A 17599-nucleotide genomic window follows, 5' to 3' on the forward strand; every position below is an offset into this window, starting at 1 on the left:
AATTTAAATTTACAGAAAAGTCAAGAAGATAGTACAGAAAGTTCCCATATACAATTCATCAGCGTCCCCTAACGTTAACATTTCACATAACTCTGGCACATTTGTCAAAACTGAGAAACTAACATTGTGTATGTCAATTCTATCTTAATAAAAAAATTTTAAAAATAATGAAATGAAAGGAAAGTAACATTGGTACAGTACTATTAACTAAACTACGGACTTTATTCAGCTTTTTACCAGTTTTTCCACTAAGGTTTGTTCTCTTCCAATATCCAAATGCAGCATATCACATTACGTTTAGTATTGTTTTTAATTTTGAATGAGTATATTAACATATTTTAAAATAACATTATTAGAATTGCTAACTAAAATGTGTACTTGTTTTCATGTTAATTACACTTTCTTCTGTCTTGTCTTTTATCACTTAATTATGTTCATTTTTTTTAAATTTTATACTCGTTTTTGTACAGAATATACATCACTTCTGTTATATACAGAAGTTTTGGAATATTTTACGGTGAAGTCTCTGTTTTTGGTTCATGGTTTCTTGGCACATATTTAGAAAAGAATTCTCCCTTTGAGATCAGATAAATATTTGCTTGTGTTTCTTTCTACAATGTTTGCATTACTTAAATATTTAACTTGTTTGGTATTTGTTTTGGTTTATAGATTAAGAAAAAAATTTAAGTTTTTGCAGTTGTTCCACACTATTTATTGAATAATCTGTTGCTTCACTTATTTCAAATGGTACTTTTGATATTATATTTCTATAGACGCTTGGGCTTATCTGGGCTTTTTATTTGGTTCAGCTTTTTTTCCCCCTCTCTGCTTTTTATTGTGGTAGTACCATCCTTGTAAAAAAGTATTTAATATCTGAAAGTGTAAGTCACCTGTCTTGTTCCATCATTCTCTATCCTTAACCCCCAATTGTTTTTCAAAAATCTTTTTTCAAAATTTTCTGGAGTATGCTTGTTTTGTTTAGCCTTCCAGGTAAATTTTTAGACTAAAACTCGTTTGTACAAATAGATTTTTATTGAATTACTATAATCTTAGAGTTTAATTTGGGGGTTTAGACTGTAATTAAATTAATTTAGGGGTAAGGCTGGTCTTAGAGTTTAATTTAATTAGACATAATTACGGTAAGCCATCCCAGTCATTTATCTGGCACATGGATTATGTCTTCATTTGTATTTGTTTCCTTAAAAAATGTTAGCCTTACTTTTCTGTTTGAGTGTGAGGGTTTAAAGTGTTTGGTATATTTTTATATATCTCCTTTCTGCTTTTTTATTTTTTAGGTTCTCTTTGGAAAAGTGAAGAAAATTCAGCCTTCAGTGGATAAAAACAAAGTTTCTTTGGATCCTTCTCCTAACTTTGATTGCCACATGTCAAGAAATATACCTTCTCTGAAAGATACCATTGAGCTACAAGCCTACAGTTCAGCTGTATGTTAACTTTTGGGTTCATCTGACTACTTGAAGGTCACATGCTTCACGTAATACGATACAAGACTTAAAACAACTTCCCAAAATATTAAATGAAAATCTCTTAATGCATTCAATATAATATGTCCTTAAATAAATAAATTGTGAAAGCTCTCTTAATATTTGTGGGAATGGATAAAAAAGTTTCCAGATTTACATTTAACTTTGTGCAAAGTACAGTAGTTGCTTTTCTTTAGGTATTCCATAAATAAATTCCTAACTTGCAAAACATGCCAGTTTTTTTTTAAACAAGGCTATTGTGAAATAATGTTATTAATCTTTTCTACTTTGCAAAAGGAGAAAAGACTTATGTGTTAGTCATTATGTGTGAAACAGTGATTTTCTGTCATATGTTGCTGACACACTTAGTAGACTTTTAATCTTCTATAGAAGATTATATATAACATAATATATATGATTAAATGAGGATAAATCTAGAAGTATATATATGCTCCCACATGTAAAGTGAGCTATTATTTTTGTAATTAACTTTTCCTACCAAATAAAATATAGTATAGTGGTTCACAGCATATACAAAACATTGAACTTTTAATGGAAAAATACCTTTCTATTTAAAGACAGGTTGTGTGTGCTTCTGCTGGTATTGGTAGCCTACTAAAGAAAAAATAAGTGGTGGGGAAAAAAGTTCACACATCTTCAGAAATCTAGGGTTGAAGAAGGCAAGAAGAAGAGGATATATAGAAGCAGATGAATAAATAACACCATGCAGTTATATAGTTTTTTTTAATATGAGTGTATTCAAGTCTGCTAAATTAATCAGCATAAAAATATTCATTCTTCTTTTTTATGTTTCAGGTCTACTTCTATGAATACAATGTTCTTTCAAAACCAGTAGATAAACCTAGGCAGTGTCTACCATATGCAATAGTAACGGTGAAATTTATTGGTCAAAAAGTAGATAATGGACACTTTATGACATCTTTGAGATTTCTCTCAACAGGAATTTCTAAGAAGGCTGGTAAGATATATATATTATTCTACTTCAGTAGCATTTGTACTGGTTTTATAACTTCTGAATAGTGTTTGATAATATATTATGAATCTCTAAGCAAAATAGTTGTGCTTTACCTATTTTGATTTTATGTATCTGGAATTATACTGCAGATAATTTTTGTGACTTCTTTTGCTCAGTATTATCTTTGTGCGATTCTGCCATGTTGAGATGATAACTGTAGTTTCTTCATTGTAATTCCTATGTATACATATAAACACATGCGTGTGACTGCTTTTTGTGGCTATACACTGTTTCTCTGGGGATTTGGATACTTTCCAGTTTTCTTCATATTGCAAACCTTGCTGTTTTCAACATTCATGTAAGTTTCTTAGTGCATATGTGCAAGAGTTTTTCTATAGGTATATATCTGCATCAAGACTGTGCAACTTAGGAGCTGGCCCTGTGGCATAGTGGTTTAGTTCGGCACACTCCACTTCACTACCCTCAGTTTGCAAGTTCGGATCCCAGGTACAGACCTACACCACTTGTCAGCCATGCTGTGGTAGTGACCCACATATAAAGTGAAGGAAGATTAGCACAGATGTTAGCTCAGGGCTAATCTTCATCAGCAAAAAGAAAAAAGAAAAGAATGTGCAGCTTAATCCAAAGACAATGTCAAATAGTTTTCAAAAGTGATTGTATCAGGTTACATAACTACTCTACATCTTTGCCAACACACATACTTTTTGAAAAATGTTTTTTTCTGGCATCCTAGTGAGTGTGATATGTTATCATGATCACCTCAAAAAGAAACTCTGTACCCTTTTAAAAGCTATCGTATCCTTTTCCCTGCATGTCCTCCACCCCTAAGCAATCACTAATCTGCCTTCTGTCTATATATTTGTCTATTCTAAGCATTTCGTGTACGTGAAGTCATAAATATGCAGCCTTTCATGACTGGTGACTTTCACTTAACAGTGTTTTCAAGGTTCTGGCATGTTGTAGCATGTATCAATACTTCATTCCTTTTTATGGGATAATATTCTGTTGTTAGACAATACTACGTATATTTATCCATTCATCAGTTGATGTACATTTGGGTTGTTTCCACCTTTTGGCAATTATGAATAATTCTTCTGTGAACAATCTTGTATAAGTTTTGTTGTAGACATGTGATTTCCTTTCTCTAGGGTATATAGCTAGGAGTGGAAGTGCTGGGTCACCTGGTAACTCTGTGTTAACCATTTGAGGAACTACCAGACTTTTCCAAAGTGGCTGCACCATTTGCATTTATACCAGCAGAGTATGAGGATTAGGATTTCTCCACTTCCTTGTTAACGTGTGTTATTGTCTGAGTTATTGATTATAGCCATCCTAGTGGGTGTGAAGTTTCAAGGTATAAGTTTTACACTTTTTTTATTAAACTTATTTCTAAGTGTATTATTAATATGATCCTATTGTGAATAGAATTATTTTCTCAGTTTCATTTTTGTATTGTTAATTGCAAGTATATAGAAATACTGTTGATTTTTGTGTACTTGTCTTATATCCTCCAACCTTGCTCATCTCATTAATAGTTCTTAAAGTTTTTTTACTGGTTTCCTTGGGATGTGCTACATACAATATCAGGTCATCTGCAGATAGAGACAGTTTTACTTTTTATTTTCCAATCTGGATGGCTTTTATTTCTTTCTCTTACCTGATTCCCCCGGTTAGGACCTCCAGCAGAATGTTTATAGAAGTGGTGAGTGGACATCTCTTATCTTGTTCCTAAACTTAGGGGGAGAGCATCTAGTCTTTCACACCAGTTAGTATGAAGTTATCTGTGGGGTTTTTTGATGTCCTTTATCATGTTGAGAAAGTTCCCTTCTATTCCTAGTTTGTTGAGTGTTTGTATCATGTATTGTATTTTGTCAAATGCTTTTGCTCTGTGTTTTGAGATGATCATGTGATTTTTATTCTTCACTCTGTTACTGTGGTGTATCAACACTAATTAATTTTCAAATATTAAGCAAACCTTGCATTCCTGGGATAAATCCCATTTTGTCATGGTATAGTCATTTTATATGTTGTTGGAATCAGTTTGCTACTAATTTGTGGGGATTTTTGTGTCCATATTCATAAGAGATATTGATGTGTAGTTTTCTTGTGATATCTTTGTCTGATTTTGGTATCAGAGTAATACTGTTCTCATAGAATGAGTTGGGAAGTGGTTCTTCCTCTTCCATTTTTTGGGAAGAGTTTATGAAGAATTATCATTAATTGTCTTCAAGTATTTGGTAGACTTTACTAGTAAAGCCACCTGGGCCTGGGCTTCTCTTTGTGGGTAGTTTTTTAATTACTCATTCAATTTCTTCACTTGTTCAGACTTTCTGTTTTTTCTTGCATCAGTTTTGGTGGTTTGTGTCTTTGTAGGAATTTGTCCATTTCATCTAACTTACCTAATTGATTGGCATACTGTTGTTCATAGTATTTCTTTACAGTCCTTTTTATTTCTATATAAGGTTGGTAGTAATATCCACTTTTTTGTTTGTGATTCTACTAATTTGAGTCTTGTCTCTGTTTTTTCTGGGTGAGTCTAGCCAATGGTTTTTCAGCTTTGCTGATCTTTTCAAAAACCAACTTTTGGTTTCGTTGCTTTTTTTTCCCCTATTGTTTTTCTATTCTCTGTTTTTTTAATTTCCTCTCTAATCTTTATTTCCTAACTTCTGTTTGCTTTAGGTTTAGTTTACTCTTTTTCTGGTGTCTTAAGTTGGAAGGTTAGGGTATTGATTTGACATCTGTCTTCTTTGAAAACATATGTATTTACAGCTATAAATTTCCTTGTAAGTACTATTTTAGCTGCATCCCTTAAGTTTTGGTATGTTGTGTCTTCGTTTTCACTTATCTCAAAGTATTTTCTAATTTCCTTTTTGACTTCTTATTTCACCCGTTGGTTTTTTAAAAGTGTGTTGTTTAACTTTTATGTAAATATGAATTTCCCAAATTTCTTTTTGTTATTGATTTCTAATTTCATTGCATTGTGATTGGAGAATAAAATTTGTGTTGTCCTTCTTTTAAATTTATTGAGGTTTGTTTTATAGCCTGGCATGTGGTCTGTCCTGGACAGTGTTTCATGTGCACTTGAAAAGAATAGATATTTTGCTGTTGTTGGATAGAGTGTTCTGTAGATGTCTGTTAGGTCCAGTTGGTTTATAGTTTGCTTAAGTTTCAATTTTCTCAATGATCTTCTGTATAGTCATTCTAACCACATTACCACTCAGCTAGAAGGCTTCACGTGGAGACAATACATGAGAACCTTTCCCCACTTCTACTCCAGCCCACCCATAATCTTAAAGCTTATTACTTTAATCAAGGATGATGCCTTTCAGCATGATAAACTTTGAGGAATACCTATATTATGCCCAAAGTCAAGGTCACATGTGTTGGCTATCAGCATACTCATCTCCTTCTAGAGTACTCTAGACCTGTGCTATCCAGGAGAGTAGCCATTATTCACATGTGGCTATTTAAATTAAATTAAATTAAAATTTTAATTCCTCAGTCATACCAGGCACATTTTAAGTGCTCAGTAACCACACGTGGCTTTTGGTATTGGATAGCACAGATAAAGAAGCTGTCCATCATCGCAGAATATATAGTGCTAATAACTATTGATTGTAATTTCACTTTTTTTACACTTTCTTATTTTATTGAAGATATTAGGTTCTCCATTTTTCGTTTGGTATTTAAGAATTCCAAATATGGGAATAAATTTAAAATGCCTTTATTAAGTTTAAACAAATAGCGTAACATAGTGATTAAGGTTCTGCTGCTTATAACTGTGATCCTGGGCAAATTACTCTTAACTTCACTTTCTCATTGATAGAAATGTTGGGAACATTAAATGAATTAATATGCATAAGGCACTTAGAAAAACCATATCTGGCGTTCACACTAAGTACTTTATAAGTTATTAATATTATGTATATGTTAAAATATGCATTTACCATACATTTATGAAATTGAGATCATTAAACTTAAGTGATTAGGTTGGCTTGTATTAATGTATCTTAGTCTTTGTAATAGCTGCATAACGTTCTGTTTCTAGGGCATTCTTTTAGCATATGCACGTAGTACTTTCACTGTTATAATTATTGATATGCCAGACTTATTTAACCAATCTCATATTGATAGATAGGTTTCTATCTTTCAGTTTTCTTAGATTATTGTGCTAAAAATCCTTGTCCATATATCTTGGGTATTTGGCCAAGTGTATTAGACTAATAAATGTGTAAAAGTAGATTTGCTGGGTATAGATGGTTATACATTACATCGCAATGAATACTATATGTTTACTTTCCAGGGAATTAGTACCAGTTTATACTCCTGTGAACAGTATAAAGAATGCTTACATCTGCAGAATATTAATTATCCTTCAAAATTTTTGCCACTCTAAAAAGTTTTTTAATATGAATCTTATTGTTACTGGGGTTAGAGATATTTCTGTGTTTGTTGACAATTTTTATTTAATCTGTGATTTTCTTGTTCATACATTTGCCCACTTTTGTGTTGTCTTTTTATTAATCTTTTGAAGATGTCTATATACTCTTTATGTATTCTAATATATATGTAATTATGCTCTAAGCTTGTCTCATTCAGAATATCTTTTTGTCAGTTTATCCTTCTTAGTTTTGTTTATCACACATTTGACCTATTAAAATATTTAATTTATATGTAATTAACATCACATTTTCATTTTTGGTTTTCTGATTTCCAGACATGCTTAAAAACTACTTTCCTACCTCAAGGTTATAAAACTATCCCTCCATGTTTTCTTCTAATACTTTCATGGTTTTATGTTTTTTCCACAATGAATTTTATTTTATTTTGGTATAAAGAGGTATAGGGATCCACCTTTCCTTTTTTCTGCTGTAGGTCCCATTTTTAAGAACTACCTCTCTATTTCTCATATTTCCACTGTAGCTTACTTTAATTAAAAGAGTACAATCACAAATGATTATAGAATTTAGAAAACTTCAGCAAAGCTATCTTTCAACATATAGTGAAAAAGAACCTCATGGTACATTTGTGTCATAAATCTCACAAGCAATTTTCCATCAACGTCTGTTTTAATATAAGTATTTTTATGGTATTACTCAGCTATGAATGCTTTGCAAAGATTTTACTTGCTAAATATGCATTGTTATGAGTTCCTTTGTTATTACATGAAGTTCTTTATGAAATTTTAGGAATAAATCTCTCTAAATTATAAAAGAAAATTCGCTTTTATTTTCCAGGTTTTATTTGCATGTATTATTTGCAGGAATACTTATTTCACTAGGGAGCAGGGTAGTGATTTGCTTTGGTTCCTGGGAAGGATTTTGTGGAACCTTTTTGATCTTTTCCCTCAGCTTCTCTGCCTCCTTTCCCTTTCCTTTCCATTTTTGTTCTCTCATGGTGGAGGGAAAAGAAGCAAGGTAACAGTAGATAGAGGGAGACAGTTTTGCCTATTAATATGTAAATTTTATTATTAAATATCTAAATATGAAATTAATATAAGAAATATGTAGTCTATGAATATTGTTTTATTTCTATTTAATTTTTCTGTTTCTTAGTATGTGTCAGAATTCAAACTTTTCTATGGCAAATAGTTTTAAGGTTCGTAGACTAGGACAGAGTTTCATGCTACATCATTTATACTTTATCAGTTTGTTATTCATCTTCGTCTCTTTTTGCTTTTTCTGCTGAGAACATATTTTTAATTATCATTAGGTTATTTGGTGAACTTTCAGTTAAAATTGCTCATAATATAGTTAACTTGTATTAATAGTCTATAGAAACACTTTTTTCTCCTATTTTTCCTTTCTTATTATTTCCACAGAAAGAACATGCTCTCTGAATAACTGTACAGTGGCCAAAAGAATTGGAAAAGGAAAAGATGCTACTGTCATATTTGAGCATTTCAGGAAACCTGTAGATCCATTTGTCCGGGAAAACTGTTCGTGCAATGCGCTAAATTCAGAGATAAATCCTCCCAACTCAACTATTTCTAATTCCTATGGAAATGTGCAAAGTGGAAACATTTCTGTGCTTGAAGCACACAATGGACAGATGGAGCACAGTTTAGCAGAATGTAGAGATACGTCTCAAGTGCATGCACAAGATTCAGGTCTTTCATTTATTCCCACTGATAGCAGAGAAAGTGTAAATGGTGACCTCTTGTTAAATTTGACACATCTTAAAAATATTTTAAGTAATCTTTCTGCTGCTTTTCCCCTTCATAACAATATTGACTCAAGCACAGTTATTACTTCAAAACTCATCAAAGACCCAAGACTGATGAGGAGAGAAGGTGGCATGGGAAAACATAGTAATATTACAGGTTTAAATGAGATTTTACCATTTGAGAAGAGTTTAGATGTTGTTAATTCAGGAGTAAACCTATCATCTATGCCAACTAATTCTGCCTCCTCATCTGAAGTCATGCCTGGTGATCATGCTCTTCTTACTAATTGTTTGGATGCCCCTGGCTTCAAAATTTCTTTTGATGATTCACAGTCTCAGATTCATACCATGGACTTTAACAGCTGTAATTATACATCTTCTAATATAATTACCATGGCAGGACAGCGTGAGGGCCAAGACAATTTTTCCTTCCCAGTGTGTTTGTCAAGTGTAATTTCAGAAGTTGAGAACTACAACCACAGTGAGGAAATAGCCCAGAGATCCCAACAGAGAAGTAACATCCCACTTTTAATTGAACAAAACAGTGAGCCGCATAACTCTTACGAAGCAGTGAATACCTCTACAGAAGGGTACAATGGTCACATCTCTCAGGAATCACAGTCTTCTAATTTAGAAACTAACTATCAGACTGGTCACCAGATGGCTACAGTTTTTCAACTCCAAAGGAAAGAAAGCATACATGACTACATTCAAAATATTGGAAAGGTGAGACACTTCACTGGCCCGGAAGACAATTTGAAACCTGGAGAAAAGCAAAATTTGTGGAAAGAAATTGATAATAATTTTGCTAATGAAACAAAAATCAGTCCAGTGGATAGTTACATTTCTTTTCACCAAGAATGCAAAAAGGTTGAGAGTCTTGATTCTTCTGGAAAAAATAGTGATCAAATATTAATTACTCAAGAGTTAGAAATACCAAAATTTTCCACATCTACCACGAAGGATAAGTATGAGCTAGATCATCTAGCACTGGAATTACAAAACAGTCTTACTCCCAAAGTAGAGGGCATTTCACAAAAGCATCGTCAGCACTCTTTGGAGTATGAAGATAACATTCATACAAGTTTTGCCATTTCTCAAAAACTAATGGAACTGAAATTGGAAAAACCAAATCAGAATTGTGTTAGCATTATGACTGATGCTTTCCAGGAAGCAAAAGACAATCCCCAGGCCAAAGTACTGCCAAATGATACAGTTGTTTCATCTCAAGACAATTCAAACTGCAACATATATAGAGAACATATACGTGTCAATGGGAGAAATCAAAATGATCTGTTGTCATTAGAGAACTTTCAAAGAGACTGCGAGGAAACTCCTCAAATTGATGATAATAGTCAAGATTATACTCAGTTCTCTAATGCGCAGTTGAACAATGATATACACCTGAATATTGATTTCAAAGAACAAAGAGATAATGATAAAGAAAACCAAAATGAGGCTAAAGAGGAAGACATTGCTTCATCTACAGAAGACAGCATAGAGAAAATATATGGAGGTGAGAAGCAGAGTTTTCATACAAACAAAAATTTCACTGATATAGCTGAAAGGAGGGAGAATAAAAATTACAATAGTGTAGAAATTGTGGATTCCGAAGGTTTTTCTACTACATTGAATTTGACTTGGGGAAAAAAATATGTATCAACAGAAACTACATTATTAGAAAGGGAAGATACTATCAGTGCCATAAAACCAAAAGATACTGAAAATACTGGAAGAGGTGTGGAGCATTCGGCTTCCACAACGTTTCCTGAAATTTCAGATTCTTCAGTGCACGTAGCCTCAAATGCTGCAGTACAGATAGCCAGTACTGTGGTGCCTGCATTAGGCACAAATCATGAATATCACCAAGGATACCAGTTTAAAGAAACTTGTTCTTCAGTGAGTACAGATTTTGGTTTGTTCATAAAACATGCAGTTTCTGATTGTGAAATGGATGTGGATAAAAATAAGTCACACGACCCATTTCACCAATCAATAAGTGACAACCCAATTCTTCAAAGTTTTGAATTGGAAAACGAGATTGAAGTTGGATCAGAACAGTGTGATGATGCTTTTCTATTTCAACAAGATACCCCCAGTCATGGCAGTGTACTGTGTGAAGAATTCAGGGTCTCATTTGAGGCTCTGAAGTCTCGTATCGATTGGGAAGGTCTGTCAAGAGGTAGTAATGGAGAGACGGAAGTTTTGAAAAGCACCACAAGTAGAGAGAACAGTGATCAGCATTACTCTGAGGAAAGTAATTGTTTTTATTCCACTACACAGAAAACCAAAACAGGTCTCTTCAACCCAGTTTTACTTCCAGATCTACAAGTTAGAATTACTAATATGTTTATGCCAGGAGATAGTCCCACTGTTGAATCCTTTGCATTGAAAGATAATTTTTGCAAATATATAACTGAAGCGACAAAACCAGAAATAAATGAGGAGGAAGCAAAAGTTCCAAGGTTTGAAATTTGTTCCCAGTGTTCTGGTGAAAATTTAGATTATCCGTGTGAAGATGAATGTGGTAACCTGAGGCATGAATCAGGACCAGTGAATAAATCTGAAATCTCACTTTCTTTTGATTTGAGTCATAATACACATGCGAATCACCTGTCTGAAGAACAAAGCAGTGGACCTTTGCTTACTGAACCTGCTAATGTCACAACAGTAAACGAAAGCAGATGTTCCTTGACACAGTCAAAAACTGATTGTATTGATACTAGACGTAAAAAGGACACAGAATCGAGAATTAGCAAGAGAAAGTCACATACACTTTTTAGGGACCGGAACATACCAGATAAAGATTTAAGACGTCACAAAAGTAGTGGGAAGAAAAGAAGGCTAATCAGTCAGGGCTCATCGGAATGTTTTGCTTCCTTATCCCAAGGACGAATTAAAACCTTTTCACTGTCAGAAAAGCATATTAGGAGTGTCCTGGATATTCTAAATAGTGAAGCATCTTTATGCAAAAGCAAACGTCTTTCCAGAAGGCTTGACAGAGCTGTTCTTCACTTGCAAAAAGCTCATAGAAGAGTTCACACATCTTTGCAGCTTATAGCTAAAGTGGGAGAAAAAAGAAAAGGCCCCTTACCAAAATCATATGCAATAATATGCAATAATTTCTGGGAAAGTTGTGACCTTCATGGTTATAGTTCTGTGTCTGAAAGAAGATATTATTCTAAGCATTTTTTGTCAAAAAGAAAATATGACAAACCAGGAGAAAAAAGAGCTTTGGGATTTGAAGTTGATAAATCATTAACTCATGTATCAAAGCACAAGTCTTATAAAACAAGTGGAGAGAGAAGTACCAAGTGCCTTTCTACGAAAAATGTGGCCAGCAGTGTCTCTAGAAGTCATACCACTATTCACATGAGAGAATTTTGTGATCGAGAGGATCCTGAATCACAGTTACCCCTGTGTTCCGCATCCCAAAGTACAAGTCAGTCAGCCTATAACAATAGCTGTGTGAGAAGTCCAGGATCATCAGGACTTCAGCCCTCTTCTGGAGAAACTGCGTGTCTGTTTTCCACAGACTGCCCAGATGAGAAACTAACTAAAAAAGAAAATCAAACTGACAAAAAGTTTTTATCTAACATTGGTAAATATGAACAGCTTGAGAACCATTCAGCACGTAGTATTAAGGATGCAACAAAAGAAAACTATTCTGAGGCTAATGAAGTAATAAACAAAAGTAATTCAGTATCTTTGAGTTGCATAAAAGAAAACAGTGTAAGTTTTAGCACAGACAAAAATTATGATGCAACTTGTATGGCTCACACTGACATAGTTATTTCAGTCTTAGAATCAAATGTGAAGCACTTCTTAGACGTTGATATCTGCAAACCAGATAACCTTGTTTTATCTGGTTATAAAAGAAACCTGGAAGTAAATTTTCCTCTAGAAAAATGGGTGGCTCCTAATGAGAGCTCTGAACCAGGCATTATTACAGGAAACTTCCATGTGGACCCATTAAGTCTAACTCTGATAAGTAAGAAGTGTAACAATATTCCTCAGTTGTTATCAGCCACTTCAGTGACAGATAGTGAGGGAGAATCTCACTCTTTGGATGAACAGAGGATTTTTGCTGTAGATTCTTTTGCAGCATCCAGCAGTGTACTGCATTATCAGCAAGAATGTGGTGGAAAGGAACTTCTAAAGACAGAACAGTGCTCTTCAAGTAATTGCTTCCATATAGACAGGAATGAAACAAATATTACTGAGAGTTCTGAGATGGGTCTCACATCAGTAAATGAAGAAAGTAAAAGTCATGGGGAAAATACAATGAAGAAACTATTTTCCAATGATAGTTCTCTGGTCTTAAAAGATAATATAAAGGATTCTTCTTCAGAAAAATGTATTGCAAAGAAAAGCACTCAAGACAGGAAAACATGGGAAGTTCAACAAGCAGAAAAAATAAAAGATTTAATTCACCAAAAAAGCATGACTGAAGGATCAGCTGTTAAGACTGAGCACAAAAATCAAAAGAATAAGATCTTGGAAGAATCCTCCTGCTCAAGTGAGAAAACAATTAAAAATAACTTGATTGATCCTCATCTAAGCACTAAAAATACTACTGAGGAAGTCTCTTTGAATAACACAATTTCTAATCAGCTTAAGAAAAGAGAGAAAGAGCAGGGAGTTAAAGTTAGTAATGACTCTCATTCTGCCTCTACACTGCATTCAGAAATAGCCTGTCATTCCAAACCAGGCATTATAGGAATGAATCATATGCCTGTTTTACATGCCCACTCTGAAACTTCCAAAATCGCTACTCCTCAGAAGAAGCCCACATCATACATGAATGAATTAAAAGAAAACCATTGCTCAGCTAATCGTTCAGCTCATGTAGCTAGGCTAACCCAAATTTTGAGGAGGGCGGATGAAGCGTCTTCTTTGCAGACTCTACAAGAGGAAACTAAGGTTTGTCAAAATATTCTCCCTTTATTTGTTGAAGCTTTTGAGAGAAAGCAGGAATGTTCAGTTGAACAAATCTTGATTTCAAGAGAACTGTTGGTAGAGCAAAACCTGTGGAATAATTGCCAGCAGAAACTCAAACCGTGTGCTGTTGACTCCTTGGTAGAACTCCAGATGATGATGGAAACTATTCAATTCATTGAAAACAAAAAAAGACTCTTAGGAGGTGAACCGACGTTTCGAAGCTTGCTTTGGTATGATGAGACATTGTACAGTGAGCTGTTCGGCAGGCCACGTGGATTTCAACAACAATCCAATTTCTATCCTTCTTTTCAAGGAAGGTTAAAGTATAATGCGTTCTGTGAGTTGCAGAGCTATCTTGATCAATTAATTGAATTGTTTGAGGAAACCAAAAAGGTGAACAATTCATACTACGCATTCTTAAAATACAAACGGCAGATTAATGAGTGCGAGGCGGTGATGAAGCATTGTTCTGATTGCTTTGACTTTTCTCTTTCGGTTCCGTTTACCTGTGGAGTTAACTTTGGAGATAGTTTAGGAGACTTAGAAACCTTAAGAAAAAGTACTTTAAAGCTGATCAGTATGTATGGAGACTCTTCTAAAGCTGATTCCTATCCAGGAAAACAAGACCATCTGTGGATTATCATAGAAATGATCTCCTCGAAAGTTAATTTTATCAAGAGCAATGAGGCAGTAAGTATTAAAATCTCTCTTTATGGTCTGGAACATATCTTTTTTGATGCTGCAAAAAGTCTTTTTTGGAAAGAGAGGAGACAATCTTTCAGCAAAAAATACTCAGGAAAGAAGAACAAAGAAATGCTACTCAGAATGAATCAAAGTGCGTTTTCTAAGTTGCAGAAGATATATGATACATTGTCTAAAGATTTATGCAGTGAACAAAATTCCAGTATTGGGCTTGAGGAGAAGACTATAGTTGCTTCCAGAAAGTCAGATGATCTAATAAACAAAGCAACGATTAGCATAGAAAATTGTAAGTTTAACAGTACTTTGCTTTCACACCCAGATATCTGTAGCATTAGTGAAATACTGGATCAAGCGGAGTTTGCAGACTTCGGAAAGCTACAGGAACTTACTTTGAGGTGTACCGATCACTTAGATGTTTTAAAAAAATACTTTCAGATGCTACAAGAGGATAACATAGATAATATTTTCATCACTGAAGAAAACGTTTTGGACATGGTGAAAAACCACAGCCATGAGGCTATAATTTTAAAACCTGCAGCCATTGAAACCTATATTGAAATCGTCATGCTCTCCGAAACCATTCACTTTCTTAAAAACTCAATGGCAAAGAAACTAGACAAACAGAGATTTCGAGGTGTGCTTTGGTTTGATCTGTCACTTCTTCCTGAGCTGGTTCACTGCCAGGAAAAAATGGCTTCTTTTTCATTTCTTAAAGATAACTCAACAGATTGCCTTTGGAAAGTGATAGAGACTTCTATTTCTGAACTTAAGAAAGATCTGGATATTATCTACAAATATAATGAAGCTGTTAATTGCTCATATGCTCTTCATTTGTTCTCAAGAGAACTTGAAGAACTTTCAGAAATAAAAAAACTTCTAAAGAAATCTAAGTATTCCATTTCCACATATATTGACTTTGTGCCTTATACGGCATCCGTAAATTATGGAAGCACTCTGACAGAGTTAGAATACAACTACAATCAGTTTTCTACACTGCTCAAAAATATACTGGCTGCCCCTCGGAGAGATTTAGGGAAAATGGCCCATACTATGAAAGTCATGAAAACTATTGAACATATGAAGATAATATGTGCTAAAAATGCTACGTTAACCGTTTCCTTTATTCTATGCCAAATGCTACATAACAGAAAGAAGACTATGCGACTGAACAGAAAAGAAAAAGTGAATATTCATGTAAAACCTAGAAAGAGTATCAGTAAATCCAGTACTCGTATGAAGGTGCCCTCAATTTCAGAGTGCATAATGAAAAACGTTTCAAATTCCTCTAAAAAGCGACCTATCACTGTAGACAGAAGGGAAGACTCTCAGGAACAAGAAAAAAGTACTACTGTTTCCAGTTGTAAAAAACAAAAGGTAACAAATGTTTTAAAATGAAACCTATGTAAATATTCTTTTTGAGAACAAGTATACTCTTTAAGCAAAGGCAGTTTGCAGAATTTTGAAAATGCTTTAAATATTGCCTTATAAAATGAATTTACTAACTAAAGTATTGGATTAAACAGTTCATATTATCTGTAAAATGATATGAGAGAGCTTGCAAATGTTCCCTTTTTAACTTAAAAATTAAATTAATGTAGAAAACATTTCTTGGAAGAATGTGAATTTTAATAACTTCTTAAGGGAAAGTCCAATATTATGAATGTGAATTAAGTAAGTTACCAAGTATTTATTGAGTTGCTTCTATGTCACAAGGCTATACCCAATGTAATGAATATTAAAAACTGGCTACTGGAGCCTGTGTCCTTAACCATTATCATCCGCATGGAGAAATAGGACAAATATTTTTAAGTAGATGATTCTGAAGAGGTTAGAGTCCTACATAAATACGTTTTACTGAAATTTTATACAGCATTTATTATGTACTTGGCACTGTTCTAACAATTGTACAAATATTAACTCATTATTCACAAAATCCTAGTGATGTAGGCACTTATTATTATCTTATTTAAAGGTATGGAAACTGAGGCATAGAAAGGTTCACTTTCCCAAGGTCACAGAGTTTGTAAATGGGAGGAGACCCCAGATATAAAACAGGCAGTCTAGCTCCGGAGCCCACTAACAATTGCCCTGCTCTACTTTCAGAGGCTTCTCTTAAAATTTTTCAGGCATTTCTCAGTTCAGAAGTAAGGAAGGAGAAACCTATTTGCAAAATGAAAAGTAGAATTCTTTCTCAGCTTTTACTCTGTGTTCGTTAGTTAAACTAGTTTAGAGACTAGGAAACTAATCGTTTATTGCATGTACTGTGTTGATAGCAAAATGCTTAATAAACAACCAGTTTATAAACATACTTTAAAAACACAACAGGAACACAAATTGTGTATTCCATATCAAGAGTAAAATGAGGGTGTGATACTAAAAAGGTGTTGTAAGTATTAAGAAGAAAAGCAAAAAAAGAAAAAAATTAGATTGTTAGAGAAAAGTTTACTTATTAATTTCATGGAAGAACACAGACCATAGCTTTGCCTTAAAGGAAAAAACGTTATCAGATAAAGGTAAAATGAAGAGAGTAAGTTATGGAAAATATATGAGCAGACATAATACTTACTGACAGTATTTGAGAAATGAGTTTAGAATTGTCTAAAAGAAAAAATTTAACTTAGTGGACAAGAGAAACCTACGGATGGAGGAGAATATTATTTTAAATTATAGAATGTCTTAAATATAGGGCTGAGGAGTTTGAACTTAACTCCCTATGTATTGAAGGGTAGCGTCCTGGGAAATGTTGTTTTTTCAATGATTTAAAGAGTAGAGATTCTGAATACAGTTAGGAGAAGTGAGTCATCCAGGGCTTAAAAAAGGGGCTGTTTTACAAAATAAGAAGTGAAAATTCATATTTGACAGCCATTATTTCCAAGGGGCTTAACGACTAGTTTACTGAAAAAGGTATATAAGAGGGAGCAGTCATAAATGGACTCGGAGATTTGTTGTAAGAATGTGGAGACAAAAAGATTGTTGCAAATTGCCTTTTAAAAAAGTTCCTCCAAACGTTTATGAAATATGGGAACTTGAGCAGAGTCGCTGGTTTTTGAAGGGGAGGGTCATGAATGAATGTAGTTTTAGATAATGACCAAACAAGCAAATGCAAATATCTGATATTAAAATAATATATGTTTATATGGTATTTTAGACCATCACCAATGTAGTTTTTCTTTGTATCTTTTAAACATAGATTAACATGAAAGATGTCGCAAAAATCAACAGAGAAAAGAGAGCGTTCAAGCATCCAAGGTAGGAGTTGCATCAGCCCTGTCTGAAGAAAAACTAAGCAAAATCGAGTACATGCTAAGGAATA

The 17599-nt window shown here is 33.7% G+C and overlaps 1 protein-coding gene across 1 annotated transcript in view; it reads left to right on the forward strand.

Moving 5' to 3' along the window:
- TEX15 (testis expressed 15, meiosis and synapsis associated) overlaps positions 1-17599 on the forward strand; it is an 80257-nt gene that overhangs the window by 54827 nt on the left and 7831 nt on the right. Inside the window, exons 6-9 of the mRNA XM_008541675.2 lie at positions 1296-1442; positions 2298-2460; positions 8300-15660; positions 17477-17535. Of these exons, the coding sequence (XP_008539897.2) occupies positions 1296-1442; positions 2298-2460; positions 8300-15660; positions 17477-17535 (7730 nt within the window). The remainder of the gene's footprint in view (positions 1-1295; positions 1443-2297; positions 2461-8299; positions 15661-17476; positions 17536-17599) is intronic.

The sequence above is a fragment of the Equus przewalskii genome, chromosome 28, assembly GCF_037783145.1.
Source record: "Equus przewalskii isolate Varuska chromosome 28, EquPr2, whole genome shotgun sequence".
In the NCBI taxonomy this organism is placed as follows: domain Eukaryota; kingdom Metazoa; phylum Chordata; class Mammalia; order Perissodactyla; family Equidae; genus Equus; species Equus przewalskii.